Consider the following 19,935-nt stretch of genomic DNA (forward strand, 5'->3'; position numbering starts at 1 on the left):
CTGAGCCACACAGGTACTCCTATGTTCAGCATTTTAAACCTTGGCTGCACAAAAATAAATTTGTATCAGAAACATGTACAGAAAAATATTAGGACACATTACACAAAAAGTCCAAAATACACGTTTAGTTATATTAAAATTTATGAAAGTTCACAAAAAGAGCTACCAAATTTATTCATATGTTTATTCTTATTTACATATCTTTTCTTTTCTTTTTTTTTTTTTTTTTTTTACCTTCAAGTAAAGCTTTACCTTTTTTCCATATCATTTAAAAATGTCCCTGGAAAAAAAACAACATGCTGATATTAAAAGGAGGTTTCATATCCTTCTAAACACCTGCTCCTCTTCTTTAGCATAATCTGTGTTAAGCTGATGTCTGTGCTTTGCCACTGATGATCATGAGACTGTGATTCCAATTTCCTTTGGAAGCTGATCTTACAGCATGTGATTTGAATATTAGGACTATATGATAGAGGTTATCAAGTTAGTGAATGGCTGGCCTACAAATCGTATTTAATTTCTAGCACTTAACATTTCTAATTAAAGGTCTGGAAGCAACTATTTTAATATTTCTGCACTTAAATTTCCCTCCTGTAATATATATCTCACTTTCTTTACACTTGTTTCTGTGTTTACAGTTCTTCTGATTGAGTCTATATCAGAAAACAGTTTATGTTAATGTATGTCATGTTAGCTCCTCATTTTAAGTCAGGTAGACTCAATTGTCATTTGTTAATAAGCCCATTTGTTAACTAATTGAATCAGAATAAGCCACTGATACCTAGTTTAAAAAGTCTGTGGGTCCATCTGAATTTTTTGTTTTCCAATGATTGAGTCCCTTGCATCAGGTGGTTTTTAAGGTTTATAATCTAATGGGGAGAGACAAACAATAAACAGAATTAATAGTTTAATAATTTTTATTAAACATTTAAATAGACAAAATGAACTCAGGTACTATTTTGAAAACATGGTTTTGCAGATTTTGTTTTATACTCTGTAAGACCCGGGTTCCTGAGTCACAGCAAGAATGGAAACTACATATAATGATTTGAATTTTCCTACATTCTCTGTTTAATATTTTAATAGTAGATGTTTTGTTATGCAATATGTTTGTTTCTAATTTTTCAGGTTCTTTAGAAGAACTATGTGGGATGCAGACAACAGTAATTGAGTGCATTTTACCTAATATGTATTTTTATCATACAGCACTCTACTTGTGTTTCTTTCAATGCTCATAAACTCAAATAAATACAGCATTTAGTGTACTTATTTATATACTTAATATTTGCCTAGTCAGATAATGTTGAACATTAGAAAGAAATAAAAACCTAGGATTCCTATAATAGACTTAAACATTCAATGTTTTTTATTTGGGCCAGCATCCAATGGTGTGCCTGTAAACCAGATCTCAAAAAAAAAAAAAAAAAAAAAAAACAAGACAAAATAAAATAAAAACTCTGACTTATACCATTTTCCAATTTCTGTGTTGTATATATTTCCATCATGGCTGATTTCAAGTTACAATCATTTTAACACCTGGCTCACAAAATTACTGAATATTTAGCAATTGGCCCTAGTTTGAACAGGCCCCAAAATAACACTTTCCTTTTAAAGCATTATATGAAATATGAAATGTTTATCAAATCAAACACTTCATGCCAATCTCCCTTCATAACCATTAAACAAAACAAAAATTTTCAAAGTAGTTTACCACTAATTTCTATTTCTTTTTTTTAAAGATTTTTATTTATTTATTTATTTGAGAGAGAGTGCAAGAGAGCACAAGCAGGGGGAGCAGCAAAGGGAGAGGGAGAAGTAGGCTCCCCGCTGAGCAGGGAGTCTGATGCTGGGCTCAATCCCAGGGCCCTGGGACCACGACCTGAGCAGAAAGCAGACACTTAACTGACTGAGCCACCCAGACCCAGGTGCCCCTTCAGAATAACATAACATGTTAACAAAAAGTTTGAGAAAACTCTATAAAAATTAATGAATAAGTAGTTTGTTTCTCAATGGAAATTATACCGCCTTAACATAGATTGATGTCAAATTGAAAGGAACATGATTGCATTTGGGCCTTTTTCTTCTACCAATGTATAAATATTTCTACCTCAGTGTGAGAAATGTTTGGTAATCGAGGTGTGGATTCCTGTAAATGCCCTCAAATAGTGAAAACTAACACAGAGAAGAATAGACATGACTGTCTATTCACCACAGCTGTCATCTTTTTTTAATTTTCTTTTCACAGGTAGGAGAGAAAACCATAGCTTTTTAGGGGTTTGAGAAGTGATATTATATATATATATATATATATATATATATATATATATATATATAAATTGCTTATAGTTTAATAAATTTCCCTATCTCCATGGATGTAAACTATGTAACCATTGTAATTAACAATGAGTTTTATTTTTTAAGATTTTATTTATTTGAGAGACTGTGAGAGAGCAAGCATGAGTGGGGGGAGGGGAAGAGGGAGAGGGAGAAACAGACTCACTGCTGAGCAGGGAGCCCAAGCATGGCTTGATCCCAGGATCCCCAGGATCATGACCTGAGCTGGGGGCGGACACTTAATGGACTGAGCCACCCAGGCACCCCAACCATGAGTTTTAGATGCATAGAATATATTTACTATAGCAACACTGTTCACTACAGTAACCACTAGCCACATGTGGCTATTTCAATTTAAATGAATTAAAGAAATGAAAACTTCAGTTGTTCTGTTGCAACTAGCCACATTTCAAGTGCTCAATAGTCACATGTCACTTGTGGCTACTACAAGTATAGAACATTGCATCATTGCAGAAAATTTTATTGGATAGCACTGTTTTAGAGCATTAAGTAGGGTGGACAAAAAGTCATGAATCACTGGTAATCTTTGGGAAAAAAGATAATACAGACTAAAAAATCAGTAAGTATATTGCAATTAACCTTGCAGTTAGCCAAAAAAAAGATAGTTATTGCTGAATATTGGCTTATTAAGTTATTATTGTCATCATTTTTTGTTGGAAAAAGGGCAAGAACACAGAATTCAATGATTTCACAAGATTTAATATGTGCAAAGGACTGTGTCACATTGCTTTGTTAAAAACACAAAAATGAAACAGACATAAGATCCACCCTCAAAAATATTATAGAATTATATACTGTTTCTGGCTAGAACCATCATAGTTTGTTAGTGAAGTTAAATGAATTAAGAAGCAGATTTCACTGCTTGACTCATTTAGTATAATCCCCTCCAATTCTATCCATGTCGATGCAAATGGTGAGTATTCATCCTTTCTGATGGCTGAGTAATATTCCATTGTATATATGCACCACATCTTCTTTATCCAATCCATCTGTTGAAGGACATCTCAGCTCCTTTCACAGTTTGGCTATTGTGGCCATTGCTGCTATGAACATTGGGGTGCATGTGCCTCTTCTTTTCACTACATCTGTATCTTTGGAGTAAATACCCAGTAGGGCAACTGCTGGGGCATAGAGTATCTCTATTTTTAACTTTTTGAGGAACCTCCATACTGTTTTCCAAAGTGGCTGTACCAATTTGCCTTCCCACCAATAGTGTAAGAGGGTTCCCCTTTCTCCACATCCTCTCCAACATTTGCTGTTTCCTGTCTTGTTAATTTTTGCCATTCTAACTGGTGTAAGGTGGTATCTCAATGTGGTTTTGATTTGAATTTCCCTGATGGCTAATGATGTTGAACATTTTTTCATGTGTCTGTTAGCCATTTGTATGTCTTCGATTATCATATGGTTTCTTTTTTTTAATATTTTATTTATTCACTTGAGACACAGAGATACAGAGAGAGAGAGAGCATGAGCAGGGGGAGAGGGAGAAGCAGGCTTCCAGCTGAGCCAGGAGCCTGATGTGGGGCTCAATCCCAAGATGCTGGGATCATGAAATGAGCCAAAAGCAGACGCTCAACCATCTGAGCTACCCAGGCACCCCTATGGTTTCACTTATATGTGGAACATAAGGAATAGCATGGAGGACATTAGGAGAAGGAAAGGAAAATGAAGGGGGGGAATTGGAGGGGGAGAAGAACCATGAGAGACTGTGGACTCCGAGAAACAAACTGAGGATTTCAGAGGGGAAGAGGGTGGGGGACGGGTTAACTTGGTGATGGGTATTAAGGAGGGCATGTATTGCAATGAACACTGGGTATTATATGCAAGCGATGAATCATGGAACACTACATCAAAAAATAGTGAAGTACTGTATGGTGACTAACAACATAATTTTTTAAAAAGATGTTATGTGTTAGCTGAGGCTACAGTCCTCTCAAGGCTCAAATTGGGAAGGACCCACTTCACTCACATGGCTGTTGCTGGCCTCAAAGATTGACTTTTAAAAGTCTCTTGATAGGGCATCCTCTCTATATGGCAGCCAGCTTCTCCCAGAATGAACAATCCAAGAGATAGTAAGGGAGAACACACAAGACAGAAATCACTATTTTATAACTTAATCTCAAAAAGAACATGCCATTGTTTCTGCCATATTCATTTTCTTAGAAACAATTCAGTAAGCCCAGCCCACACTCAAGGGGAAAGGATTACACAAAGACAGGAATACTAGCAGGCAGTGACCACTGAGCATCGTCTTGGAAACTGCCTACCACACATGCTATCTACTAAAACTGAACAAAAGGTGTACCCTATAACCCAACAACTTCATTTCTAGGTATGACATTACAAAAATGCATGTATTTGTATACCAGAAAAATATGTACAAAAATGTTCACAGCTGCATTATGCATAGTGGACAAAAACTAGTAACAACCCAATGTCTATTGGAATGAATAAATCGATCATGATCTATTCACGCAGTGGAATACTACACATTAAAGAAAATGAAGGAACTACTGTTATATGCAATTATAAAGATGAATTTCATAAATATAATGTATAAAATAGCAAGTCCTGGCATATAAGAGTGCATAACACATATAAAGTTCAAATAGAAGACTAGTCTATGGTGTTAGAAGTCAGAATAAGTGATTATGGTTGGAGAAGAAAGGGGCTAGTGACTGGAAGTTAGCATGTGGGAGCCTTCTGGAGTGCTGGTAGTATTTAGTTTCTTAACCTGGATTGTGTTATATGGCTGAGTTCACTTTGTGAAAGTTTGTACATTAATGTTTTGTGTATTTTTGTGTATATATTTTATATTTAATTACACAGTATTAATAAAAGAGGAAGCATGTCAAAAAAGAAAAAAAAAAGCAGATTGGAGGCAGTATGGCCTAATGGGTAGGAGCATGGGCTCTGAAGTCAGACTGCCTTCCTGTATTTAAGTTCTGGTTCCACCATTCCTTGTTATATGACTTTAGGCAAATTAATCTACCTGTATCTCAGTTAGCCTCATCTTCCAGTGAATTGGTGAGAGTAATTATATCTACCTCATAGTGTTAACATGAGACTAAATGAGACAAAGCTTGTCAACACACTTAGAACACTGTTTAGCATTTAGTAGTCAGTATATATTAGCAAATATTATTCTATTTTATTATGTTTTACACTCAAGGATCCATATAGAAATACTAATAAGTAGAAACCAATATCATGGCCAAGAGCTAGCCTGAGAAAGAAGTAACTTCCCTTATATACATTCTTCTGTATAACTCTTAATAGCAGAACCAAGGGTTCCCCCACCATTAGATGCATATACAGGTATTGGGCCCTCCCTCTACAGAGCATTTGTTCACCTGTCATGGCTGATTTGATCTCCATGCAGGAAAAAAAAAAAAAGAGTCAGGGATCTGGTGAGGACTGGAGAGGAGTGTCTATTCTAATACCAAAATTGATCTGATTTGTATTTTATTTTATATCATCTTTGAATGTATATGTGTGGATTATTTAGTCTTTAGTTTGAACTATGAACATTTACATCCCATGTGAAAATACTGATAGACCTTCGTTCCATCCCCAATAGGTACATTAGACACTAAAAAATGTTTGTTGCATGAATGAGTTAAAAATAATGATTCATTGGACATTAAACTTTGGGGAGTATTTCTAACATAAATGATCATTAGTGATACAGAGTTTAATTCCAAAACTGGAAAAGACATTACAGGTTGCAAACAAATGTTTTCTTGTTGTTGTTTTGTTTTGTTTTGTTTTTTTGGGTTTTTGTTTTATTTTGTTTTTGTTTTTGTCGAAAATTAGTTTGGGAATATTGTTACTCCAAGCACATATTCTTTAGTTCCACCTCAGATTCCTTTACTATTGGCTCAGCTAGTAGCATTTGTATCTAATAACTAATATAGGTATAGCAGGAACTGAAAATTGCATTATGGTCATTAGGCTTGCAAGGCTATTTATCCTTCAGTTATATTACTGAGTGTGGCAAAATCCTGAGAGTAAAATGGGTAAAATACCTGACTGGTATGAAAATCTATTTCCTATTTGACAGTTAAGTACCTTATTTTTTTGTGGGAAGCTTTTTTTAAGTTTTTATTTTAATTACAGTTAATTAACAGTGTTATATTAATTTCAGGTGTACAGTATAGTGATTCAACAATTCCATACATCATAGGATACTTTGTAATATCAGTGTGCCATAGTTTTTTCTGATAACAAATTTGAGAAATTTAAGTAGGAAGCTGTTATTTGGCTGTTTACCAGTACTATCTGATTAGCTCTGCTTTTTGTTTGGCCGAGCAGCTGGCAATTGGTAGGAAGTGGTCACAAGGCAGTGGCATTAACATGTGAACATCTGGTATTAAAGTTAATCAACACAGAGAGGGTTTTTATGATAATTTAAATCCACTGAAAAAAATCACTAGTTGTGTCTTTATTTTAAATTCTATACCTGAAACTAATATTCCACTTTAACTAACTGGAATTTAAATAAAACTTGAAAAAGAAAAACAATGCTCTATGGAAAGACAAAGCAATTACTGTCTTTTAGAACATAAGATGAAGATGCATTGAGTGAGAACTGAGGGGTGTGTGTGTGTGTGTGTGTGTGTGTGTGTTTGAGTGGATGGCCGAGGTCCAAGCCCAAAACATAATTTGGAAGCCTTGTATTTTCCCACTGAACTATCCATTTTCCCACTCGAGGGCATTTGCAAGTTATGAACAGATATTATGACTGATTCTCTTAAGCTGTCAGCCTCTTCCAGAACAAGTTGATCTCATTGAAGATGTGAAAGGGTCCTTTGCCCTAATATAACATAGATCACATGAAGGGTATGCCTATGATTTTGGACTGTTTCATGGTTACATGTTCCAGATGCATCCCCAATCTGCCTATTTTTTTTTAATTCATGAAAAACCTGCCATATTTGTTTATGTTAACTTTAATAAAATTGCAAATTGGTGATTGTGGAACACAGACTAAATCTTTTTTTATAACAAGGATTTATTTGTTTATTCATTTTAGAGAGAGAGCATGAGCAGGGGTAGGGGCAGAGGGAGAGGGAGAGAGAATCCACAGATTCCCTGCTAAGCACAGAGCCTAATACAGGGCTTGATCCCAGGACCCCAAGATCATGATCTGAGCCAAAACCAAGAGTTGGGCACTTAACTGGCTGAGCCACCCAGGCACCCCCACAGACTAATTCTTAAACTGATTTATAAAGATCCATAAGTTGTCAAGTTTCCAATATTATTCAGAAACCAAATTTGGGCCTCATATTCTTCCTCAGGAATAGTAGTAACCCAAGTTAGCAGCAACAATGAATAAACTTTTCATTTCCCTGTCCCTGATTTTATTATTAAAGTCTGTCAAGTTACAATCTGTTCTGTTTCTGCAGAACTCTGGTGACAGTAAGAAGGAGCACATCAATTTAATATGAAATATCAAGACAAATGCATGGATAAAATATCTAGCGCTCAGACAAACTTCCAAAAGCCACTCCTCAGTAGTGAAATGCCATTAAATCCTTTAGGAACTCATTAATAGATTAGCATTTGGAAACATAATTACAGTGAGAGTTGAATTCCAATTAAAAATAAAAAGACAAATTATATAATACATAATCACACTGAATACTTGATAATAATATAATAAAATGTCAGAGGTAACAATTTAACATTGATTGATACAGTTGTTAGTAAAAGGCAACTACACACATGTACACATACATATAAATACATGTTTAATATGCATTTATTAGTACTTCATACATTCCATGTATACCACCATATTTCCAAGGACATAAAGGAATATATTGAGATGAAATAAAGGATCTGCATGAAAATGGGCAGAGTTGATACTTTACTGCCAATAAACTAAATCCTAAACCAAATTGACTGTGTTAAACCTTGTGTAAAACTGAATTTTCTAAGCATTGACCCTATTTTTTATTAAGGTTCAAGTGTACTTTCAAATGATTTAATATGATGAATGTCGCCTTTGACCATTTGTGATATATACCTCCCAAAAGGGGAAAAGTATGATGAAAGAGGGGATAGTATGTACTAATTAATAACATTTTCTGTAATGTTTCTTTCATTTTAGGCGTAAGCCTTGAACTATACATATATGCTAGAATCTGAGTTATTATTACAGATAATTTTACTAATTGCAGGGAAAATGGGGATTTGATTGGGTAAGTATGTATCAATTTTGGAAATGTCTCCCCTTTGCTACTTTGAATCTGGAAAAGACCTGTAGTGTTTCAGAAGAGCTACAGCTATTGTCAATGGGCCCAAATGAAATAAATGAAGTGTAACAGGGTTGTAAAATCATAAATGCCAAATAAAATTAAGTCATCAATGACTAAAAATGATTGGGGTTTTAGAGTTGCAATTTTCCTTTTTAAATACCCCTATTGATTTGTTGCAAATAGTGTTAACCCTGTATTTGGCAAATGATGAGGACGTTATCACTTGTGTTCTCATTTGTAATAAAACACATTAACTTGCTGTGAAATTTTAACTAGGCTGAGACACAACAGTAGCCACCTAATGAACCAAAGCACATTGTAGTTAAGTAGCTAAATAGATGCATACTCATTATAGGGATGAAAAATGGATCTGTTTACTTGCAAAGAAGAAATTGTTCATAGAACTATTAATTATTTAAGAGAAATTAAACATTCCCAGCTCTACACAGATATATATATTTTTTTAAACCCACCTAACTCTTAATCAATATAAGGCACTGAACTTACATAATACAGTTTACATGGTGAAAAAAGTCTGACCTCTCTGATGCCATAGGAAAACAATAACAATGAACTGAACCTTGATTGAATTTGGAAAGTGCAGGCAATGAAATCTTAAAGCAGATATATTACTTTATGCAAAATGTTACTGTCACTCTAAATCATGTTTTTTTTAATTGTTATGTTAGTCACCATACAGTACTTCATTATAAATCATTTTTTCAAAGTTAGTTTATTGTTTCACTTAATATGGTGTTGAAAATGTCAAAGAAGGAGTTGAAGAGTAAGTTATTTGAGTTAATATTATTTGATCTTTAACTAATTTAAGTATTTGGGGGGATCTTCCTTTATAGTATTGTATTTTTTCTCATTTTCATAGCATTTTTCTATTTGTGTAGATGTCCTTTCAACTTTTAAAAAAAAATTCAAAATGAGCTTTCATTTTTTATTAGGCAGAGTGGACAAGAGCAAGTATCATTGTCAGTTGGATTCTCTTGTTTTTCCAAACCATCAATTTTATGAAACAACTTAAAAATTTTCCATTTTTATTATGGCAGCATATATTGCTGTGTGTATGATTCCTGTTTGTCACCATACAGTGATTTTTTTGCTCAGTTCTATTTTTGTCTAGTAACTGCTGTACTTTGTCCCTGTCCATTCATTCAGATGCCCATGAAACCTAAATGTAGTTCATTGAATTACATATTTTTTCAACAAATTTTCAATGTTACAATTCAAAGACAAACACTGAATGTTCTACACTTTATATACATATTTTGGCATAGAATCGTTGAGGACAGTGAAAGCCAAAAAAAAAATTTTTTTTGACCTTATATATAAAAATCCTTGCATTGGTGTGTGTTTGTGTACATATACTATTTAAAGAATTTATTTTTGATCATGACAGTTTAAGTTGAATTTCACAATGAACTACTAGTCTTCTCAGAAAGTAAAAGAATGTGGTACAAAGGCTGTATATACCTTGCTGTCTATCCCCATACCATCACTCTGGAATACAAGTGTAATTATTTAGAAAATAAAAACTTGATTCTTTTCTTCTGCTTTGCTTATATGTTTCTTTTTATTTTGTACTGTACATGTAGTGTTACAGCTAGATATTTATCTGTATAGTAAATATAAATGAAATGTATATTTCTATGTCTTAAAACATTTGTTTTTGAGGTATGACAACAGTTATAGAGCCTTTAAAGTGTAACATAAATTTATTATAATTATCAGTATTTAATTAGGATATACTATTGCAGCTAATATACTCAAAGTCTACTATTCATTTTATTAAAATTATTGGATGTTAATTATATGTTAAGCAATAATATAAAACACCATTTAAAAACAAAACTATATTGATGATTGTATTAGTATTTTATTTCTACTAAAACAAAATATGACATAGTGGCTTAAAACAATGCAAATTTATTTTCTTATGGTTCTGTAGGTCAGATGTCTAACATAGACACCACTGAGCTAAAATCAAGGTGTTGGCAGGGCTGCATTTCTTTCTGTAGCTTCCAGGGATGAATCTATTTCCTTGCTTTTCCACCTTCTAGAAGCCACCCACATTTCTTGCCTCCTGGTTCCCTTCATCCATCTTCAAAGCCAGAAAGGTTATATTTCTCTGATTATTCTTCCATAATATCTTCCTCTGACCTTCCCTTTCTGCCTCTAAGTGCAATTTATCTATATCAACGTTCTCAAACACATCTGAAAAATCCATTTACCATGTGATGTAACATATTCACATGTGATGCAACATATTCATAGGTCTCAGTCATTAGGATGTGGAGTGGCCATTTTGGGGGCCACTATTCTGCCTGCTACAATGATAGACATTGCAAAATGTTAACTTCTGCTAATGAAATAATAAGCTTTAACTCTCATGCTATTACTTTTGTATTTAAACAAACAACAGTTTTCTTTAGGGAATTTATAAATTTTAGGCCTCTCATGCAAAATCAATGTGAAAATGTACAAGTACTTATTTGAAAAACTAATTCTTAATGTTATGATGATTAGAATACTGATGTTGTAATTACAGATAATTAGAATATTTAAGAAATTTATTATGGATAACTAAATATTTTATAGAACAAACATTCTCTGTCCCAGCATGTCTATTACCCCGTCACATTTATTGCATATATGCATAAACATAGCAATTTGGTTCTTCTAGTGATTGAATTAATTGAATGATTGTCAGATTTATTCATCAAGTTGTGATGTATAAACATAGTGAATAATTTCAGAGTTTTATAGCAATATTCATAATCACAAAAGTCTTGAGGACTATAACAGTTACTGTAAAGGTATGTAAAATAAATGTTTTATTTTTATTCAAATTCATTATTTAAAACTATAAAAATCTAAATAATACTAAGCAATTGTTATTGACAGGTTTTAGTGTTAGTTTGGAAAACCTATCATTGTGTCCTGTGACTACCAAACCATTTTGCTGGCAGAATTCAACATAAATTCCTAAGGTCTGATAGAGTGCATGTATATTGTTTCCATAGTTTCCATAATTTTTATTTGTGCAGAAAGACTCAATATTTACCAGATGCCACTACGTGTGAGTTTTATTCCTAGGTTTTCAAGTGTTTACTTTTGGAAGATCTTCTTAGAGAGTAGGATCACCCTCCAGGCTTTGGCATATACTTTATATAAATTTAAGAGTTTACAATAACAGTAATCTTCACTGCACACCTATGTTCATAATTCTTCCTGAATTTTCTAGGAAAGGAAATGGAAACTAACCTTTCTTGAACCTCTAACATATATCCAACATGGCACTGAGCCCTTTCACGTTCTCTTATTTAGCCCTCATAATATCCCATTAATTTTACAAGAACAAAAAATATGTATTTGTCTAAAGATACACGTTTAAGACCAAGTATCATGAACATGCATGCTTTTGGGATAACAGAGAGGTCAACATTTCAAATATTATGGACTCAACCAACATGAAAAACTTGGTGAACAGATGACATTTACTGTTGTGTTTCCTTGTGTCAGGAACGGATCCCAGAGAGTCCTTCTCCTGTTCCCTCTCTGGAAGAGAATCATCATCCTAGGAGTCAGACTTCCTCCCACCCCAGCAGCAGTGTGTCCAGCTCTCCCTCTCAGATGGATCACCACTCAGAGAGGATGGGTAAGTATCTCATCTAAAACAAAGAATTAAAAGATATCCTTTTGGGAATTTCTTCATTAGTCAATAGAAAAGGGAGAGCTGGGGGGTTGATGCCTCCTTAATAAAAATGACTTTTTGAAGTGGTCATTTTTTTAGTGCTGAAGCAATATGAACAACAAAATGAAACGTAAAGTGTTAGAAGTTTCTTCTCTGAAAGTGTCTTCATTTACTGTGTCACTGGATTCTATCAGAACAATATGATGGGATTTTTGTAGACTATATGTTAGTTCAACATATTGATATTTAACAGTTCACATGAAGAAATACACTTGTTACATTCACAGCATCTTTGAATAATGAAAGATAAAATATCTTTTAAACAGTTGATCATTTAAGAGTGATTAAAAAGTGAATCAAGATATAATTTGCTACAATCTCAATAATTTGGATCAAAAATATTTAATATTTTCCCTTTCTTTATTTTTTTATTATCTCAGAAGCCTTACACCATAGACACTATTCCAGAAAGACTATAATGGTATTGTCAGTGATGTGGCATATTGGAGACTTGAATCTAGCCATAGTTCTGGCACTGAGTAGCTATGAGACCTTGGGTATGTCACTTAACCATCATGAGTTTCTTTACCTAATATATGGAAATAATTACTGCCATGCCTAATGCACTGGATTTTTGTGAGGTCAAATGAAATAATACGTGGGAAAACACTTCAGAAGTTTAAAGTGCTAAGGAAATGTGAGGGATAAGCACTCTTATTGTCTATGTGGCTTTACCTTGATTGTTTATTATCCCTTGCTGTCTGATTTTACTCAGGTATACAGATGTTACCAAGTGCATTCAGTTGTAACAAATTCTCATCTAGTATATAATAATTATGAACTAAATGAGATAGGTAAAATCTTTATTAATCTTTTGTATCTACACAATCCAATTTCTTAAATATCCATTTCCTTTAGGAAAAATGATTTCTGTTCCTCTTTTAGTCTTACTCTATAAAATTGTTCTTTATATGAACTCTAAGTTTTTATACACCATAATAGTGATTGCTTTAAGCCTCTCCAAAATAATGTTTTTTTGTTTTTTGTTTTTCTGGGTTTTTTTTTGTGGGGAGGAGAGGAATTTGAGGGATTAACAGAGGTGTTAGTTTCTGAATTTGTGCTGGGGAAGGATGAAGATTATTTCTCCCTTCTGGAAATTCATCCAAGTCTCATTTAGCCTGTCAATATTATATATTGTTTGTGGCTCATAGTAAGCGCAATGAATCTCAAATCTGGCACCCATTATAATCACTTGTGGAACATTTACAGATATGAATGCCCAGGTTACATGCTCAGAGTCTGATTTACCTCGTCTGGAATAGAGCCTGGCAGCACTGCTTTGTTTTGATTTTCAGTGTCTCCTCATGATATTCTAACATGCAACCAGAGTTAAGAACCACTGAGCTAGAACTTGAGGTTAATGCCCTAAGGGAGTAAGTTCAATTCCTGGAAGAGGTGATGGGTCTTCTAGCTTTACTTTATCACAGCTTTTGGGACACAGACTACCTGGTTGTTACAACTGTGTGCAACTGATTTAAGGGAGTCTGAGCAAGAAAAGCAGATAGAGCCAGATACCATTAACGAATCAAGAAACCAAAACACACATTATTTTGTCAGGATAATCTTTGTATTAATGAGGGGTGGGGGAGAGAGAAAAGGGAGAGAGAGAATTATTTATTGAGGGCTGGCTAAGAGCAGAACACATAGGGAAATATACTATGTGATAAATATATTTTAAGGGAATAGTATCTTACACTTAGAAATAAAATCAAATATTTCTAAAACAATATAGTATTCTAAAAAATATATCAACCACATAAAACATTTCTAATTCCACTGGCAGTAATTAGGCTGTCTATGCATATTCCCAGGTGTCCAAGCATGATTGTGAGATTGTCTAAAACAAAAAAAGAAAAAAAGTTTGAGGATTTTTGGTTTAAAGTGACCATATTTTACTTATAGAGCAATATAATGCATTTTGGTATTTTTTTATTATTATGTTATGTTAATCACTATACATTACATCATTAGTTTTTGATGTAGTGTTCCATGATTCATTGTTTGTGTATAACACCCAGTGCTCCATGCAGAACGTGCCCTCTTTAATACCCATCAGACTAACCCATCCCCCCACCCCCTCCCCTAGAGAACCCTCAGTTTGTTTCTCAGAGTCCATAGTCTCTCATGGTTCGTCTCCCCCTTCATTCTTCCCCTCCTGCTATCTTCTTCCTCTTTTTTTTTTTTTAACATATAATGTATTATTTGTTTCAGAGGTACAGGTCTGTGAATATAATGTTTTTTAAAAGATTTTATTAATTTATTTGAGAAAGAGAGACAGAGATAGCAAGAGAGCATGAGCAGGGAGGAGAGGGAAAGCAGGCTCCCCACTGAGTAGGGAGCTAGACATGGGGCTCAATCCCAGGACCCTGGGATCATGACCTGAGCCAAAGGCAGACGTTTAACTGACTGTGCTACCCAGGAGCCGCTAGCAATATAATGATATAAACAAATATAACAAAAGAGAATTAAATGATAAACTATGAAAATTGGCACACTTTTCCTTTTTTCAATATAAATGGTTTGTGAAAAAGCATTTATAATAATTACCAGAAAGTTATACTTTACCTATTAATTTTGCTATATGTATTTGTAAAAAAAAAAACTCAATAAAGTGAGTTATCTGTAATGATTTTAAACTCATGAAATTAAGTGATAAATTCTAAAAACATTTTGGGAACTATATTATTAATTATGCAGGTAAATAGCTAATTTGCATATGAATTTTAAAAGAGCAAACATTTAAAATGATTTAAAAAAATATGTGGGCAATTATATATGCACTACATATTAATTCCACTTTAAAAATTCACATGATTGAGCAGTTTATTGATTTTTAAACTACATAATCATCAAACCAACACTAATGATTCCACTGTTTCAGATAGAGATGTATACAATTCATGTTAGTTGTTATTGGAGTAAAATAGTTATTTATATAATACTTTTCTACTTTTCTTTTGGGTGTTTTGCAAGAAAATTACTCAGTTTTATCTTTTATTTATAGCTATGATGCCCAACAATAGAGAGGAACTTACTGTTGATCAGGATAATGGACCAACCATCAAAAAATTCCAAAGGGATAATAAAGGTAAAATGATTTTTGCTTATTTGTTGGACATATAAATATTAGGTAGTAACTGAATTAACATGCTAGTGCTGTATCTTGCAACCACATTTCCTAAACAGAATAAATTTGTACTGGCTTTAGATAAATTATATTAGTAGTAAAAAAAAATACACTTACCTGAAGCTTGTTTATTTAATGTTAATAAATTACATATCAGCCTGAAGTTTTTCTGTGCTTGTGTTTGGAAACTTCACTTTATGCCCTTTTATTATGCCTGATCAGAAATATCTGACTTATATATGCACTTTTTTAACTATGTTTAAATGACTCACCATTTGATAGTTACATTTGAAAAACTGAGTTGCTGTAATGGAGAAAAGATGTTCCTCCAACAATCAAAAGAGATTTTTAAAATATATGCTTACTTGGGCATTTCAAATGAAAGCTTAGGAAGTTACTCCAATCAAGTATTTATCTAGAATGTTGATAGATATGATGTCAAACTAGATTTTGATCCACTGAAGTACATGTATCATCTCTGCACAGTATATAGTTTTTTTCTTAGGATATCAGTTTAAAGAAGGTAAGGAGAGTAAGAATTTCAAAGTCATGCTAACTTTTAAAAATTTAATTTAATTTAATTATGTTATGTTAGTCACCATACAATATATCATTAGTTTTTGGTGTAGTGATCCATGATTCACTGTTTTCCTATAACACCCAGTGCTCCATGCAGTACGTGCCCTCTTTAACACCCATCACCAGGCTAACCCATCCCCCCACCCCCCTCCCTGTAAAACCCACAGTTTGTTTCATGGAGTCCATAGTCTCTCATGGTTCATCTCTCCCTCCGATTCCCTCCCCCCTTCATTTTTCCCTTCCTTCTCCTAATGTCCTCCATGTTATTCTTTATGTTCCACAAACAAGTGAAACCGTATGATAATTGACTTTCTCTGCTTGACTTATTTCACTTAGCATAATCTCCTCCAATCCCATCCATGTTGATGTAAAAGTTGGGTACTCATTCTTTCTGATGGCTAAGTAGTATTCCATTGTATATATGAACCACATCTTCTTTATCCATTCATCTGTTGAAGGGCATCTTGGCTCTTTCCACAGTTTGGCTATTGCAGACATTGCTGCTATGAACATTTGGGTGTATATGGCCCTTCTTTCACTACATCTGTGTCTTTGAGGTAAATAACCAGGAGTGCGATTGCTGGGTCATAGGCTAGCTCTATTTTTTAATTTTTTGAGGCACCTCCACACTGTTTTCCAAAGTGGCTGTACCAACTTGCATTCCCACCAACAGTGTAAGAGGGTTCCCCTTTCTCCACAACCTCTCCAACATTTGTTGTTTCTTTCCCTGTCAATTTTTGCCATTCTAACTGGTGTGAGGTAGTATCTCAATGTGGTTTTGATTTGAATTTCCCTGATGGCTAATGATGATGAGCATTTTTTCATGTGTTTGTTAGTCATTTGTATGTCTTCTTCAGAGAAGTGTCCGTTTGTATCTTCTGCGCATTTTTTGATCTGATTATTTGGTTTTTGGGTGTTGAGTTTGAGAAATTCTTCATAAATCCTGGAAATCAGCACTTTGTCTGTAGTGTCATTTGCAAATATCTTCTCCCATTCTGTGGGTTGCCTCGTTGTTTTGTTGACTGTTTCCTTTGCTGTGCAGAAGCTTTTTATCTTGATGAAGTCCCAAAAGTTCATCTTTGCTTTTGCTTCACTAGACATTGGAGTTCTATCTTGAAGAAGTTGTCGTGGCCAATGTCGAAGAGGTTACTGCCTATATTCTCCTCTAGGATTTTGATGGATTCCTGTCTCACATTGAGGTCTTTCATCCATTTTGAGTTTATCTTTGTGTATGCTATAAAGGAATGTTCCAGTTTCATTCTTCTATATGTAGCTGTCCAATTTTCCCAGCACCATTTATTGAAGAGACTGTCTTTTTTCCATTGCATATTTTTTCCTGCTTTGTTGAAGATTATTTGACCATAGAGTTGAGGGTCCATATCTGGGCTCTCTATTCTGTTCCATTGGTCTATATGTCTGTTTTTGTGCCAGTACCATGCTGTCTTGGTGATCATTGCTTTGTAATATAGCTTGAAATGAGGCTACGTGATACCCCCAGCTTTGTTTTTCCTTTTCAACATTTCCTTGGCGATTTGGGGTCTTTTCTGATTCCATACAAATTTTAGGATTGTTTGTTCCAGCACTTTGAAAAATGTCATTGGAATTTTGATCAGGATGGCCTTGAAGGTATAGATTTCTCTGGGTAGCATAGATATTTTAACAATGTTTATTCTTCCGATCCATGAGCATGGAATGTTTTTCCATCTTTTTGTGTCTTCTACAATTTCTTTCATGAGTATTCTGTAGTTCCTAGAGTATAGATCTTTTACCTCTTTGGTTAGGTTTATTCTGAGGTATCTTATGGTTTTGGGTGCTATTGTAAATGGAGTAGATTCTCTAATTTCTCTTTCTACAGTTGCATTGTTAGTGTATTAGAAAGTAATTGATTTATGTGCATTGATTTTGTATCCTGCCACATTACTGAATTGCTGTATGAGTTCTAGTAATTTGGGGGTGGAGTCTTTTGGGTTTTCCACATAAAGTATCATGTCATCTGCAAAGAGAGAGAGTAACTGCTTCTTTACCAATTTGAATGCTTTTATTTCTTTCTGTTGTCTGATTGCTGTGGCTAGGACTTCTAGTACTATGTTGAACAACAGTGGCGAGAGTGGGCATCCTTGTCGTGTTCCTGATCTTAAGGGAAAGGCTCTCAGCTTTTCCCCATTGAGGATGATATTCACTGTGGGTTTTTCACAGATGGATTTTATGAACTTGAGGAATATTCCCTCTATCCCTATACTCTGAAGAGTTTTAATCAGGAAAAGATGCTGTATGCTATCAAATGCTTTTTCTGCATCAGTTGAGAGGACCATATGGTTCTTCTCTCTCCTCTTATTAATGTGTTCTATCACACTGACTGATTTGTGAATGTTGAACCATGCTTGCATCCCGGGGATAAATCCCACTTGGTTGTGGTGGATGATCCGTTTAATGTATTGTTGGATCCTATTAGCTAGGATTTTGTTGAGGATTTTGGAATCCATATTCATCAGGGATATCAGTCTGAAATTCTCCTTTTTGATGGGGTCTTTGCCTGGTTTAGGGATCAAGGTTATGCTGGCCTCATTGAATGAGTCTGGAAGCTTTCCTTCTGTTTCTATTTTTTGAAACACCTTCAGGAAAATAAGTATTATTTCTTCTTTGAATGTTTGGTAGGTTCCTCAGGGAATCCATCAGGCCATGCACTCTTGTTTTTTGGGAGGTTTTGGATCACTGCTTCAATCTCGTTACTGGTTATTGGCCTATTCAGGTTGTCAGTTTCTTCCTGTTTCAGTCTTGGCAGTTTATAGGTTTCCTGGAAGGCATCCATTTCTTCCAGCTTGCTTGCTTTATTGGCATAGAGTTGTTAATAATAATTTCTAATAATTGTTTCTATTTCCTTGGTGTTAGTTGTGATCTCTCCCCTTTCATTCATAATTTTATTAGTTTGGGTCCTTTCTCTTTTCTTTTGGATAATTCTGGCCAGTGGTTTATTGATCTTATTAATTCTTTCAAAGAACCAGCTTCTAGTTTTGTTGATCTGATCTGTGTTTCTGGTTTCTAATTCATTGATCTCTGCTCTAATCTTAATTATTTCTCTTCTAAAGCATGGCTTAGGCATCATTTGTTGCTTTTTCTCTAGTTCTTTAAAGTGTAAAGTTAGTTGGTGAATTCGGGATTTTTCTTTTCTTTTTTTTTTTTTCTTTCTTTTTGTGAGGCTTGGATAGCTATGTGTTTCCCCCTTTGGACCGCCTTTGCAGCTTCCCATAGGTTTTGGACCGATGAGTTTTCATTCTCATTGTTTCCCATGAATTGTTTAAGTTATTCTTTGACCCAAACATTCTTGAGCAGAGTGGTCTTTAGCTTCCAAGTGTTTGAATTTCTGCCAAAATTTTTCTTATGATTGAGTTCCAGTTTTAAAGCATTATGGTCTGAGAGTATGCAGGTAATAATCTCAATCTTTTGGTATCGGTTGAGACCTGATTTGTGACCCAGTATGCGGTCTATTCTGGAGAAAGTTCCATGTGCACTCGAGAAGAATGAGTATTCTGTTGTTTTAGGGTGGAATGTTCTTTATATATCTTTGAGGTCCATCTGGTCCAGTGTATCATTCAAAGTTCTTGTTTCTTTGTTGATTTTCTGCTTAGATGATCTGTCTATTGTTGAGAATGGAGTATTGAGATCTCGTACAATTAACGTATTGTTATCAATATGACTCTTATTGTGGTTAACAGTTGGCTTCTGTAGATGGCTGCTCCCATAGATATTTACAATTGTTAGCTTTTCTTGTTGGATAGACCCTTTAAGAATGATATAGCGTCCTTCTGTGTCTTTAACTACCATCTTTAGTTTATTTATTTTATTTTTTT

The 19,935-nt window shown here is 34.2% G+C and overlaps 1 protein-coding gene across 2 annotated transcripts in view; it reads left to right on the forward strand.

The window, feature by feature from the left end:
- DACH2 (dachshund family transcription factor 2) overlaps positions 1-19,935 on the forward strand; it is a 909,992-nt gene that overhangs the window by 785,318 nt on the left and 104,739 nt on the right. For both annotated transcript variants that reach the window (XM_064574314.1, XM_064574315.1), the window contains 2 exons: positions 12,150-12,285; positions 15,386-15,469. In XM_064574314.1, the coding sequence (XP_064430384.1) occupies positions 12,150-12,285; positions 15,386-15,469 (220 nt within the window). The remainder of the gene's footprint in view (positions 1-12,149; positions 12,286-15,385; positions 15,470-19,935) is intronic.

Source organism: Mirounga angustirostris, unplaced genomic scaffold (assembly GCF_029215605.1).
Source record: "Mirounga angustirostris isolate CCGP_5_RB_7025 unplaced genomic scaffold, mMirAng1.0.hap1 SCAF_11, whole genome shotgun sequence".
Taxonomy (NCBI): Eukaryota; Metazoa; Chordata; class Mammalia; order Carnivora; family Phocidae; genus Mirounga; species Mirounga angustirostris.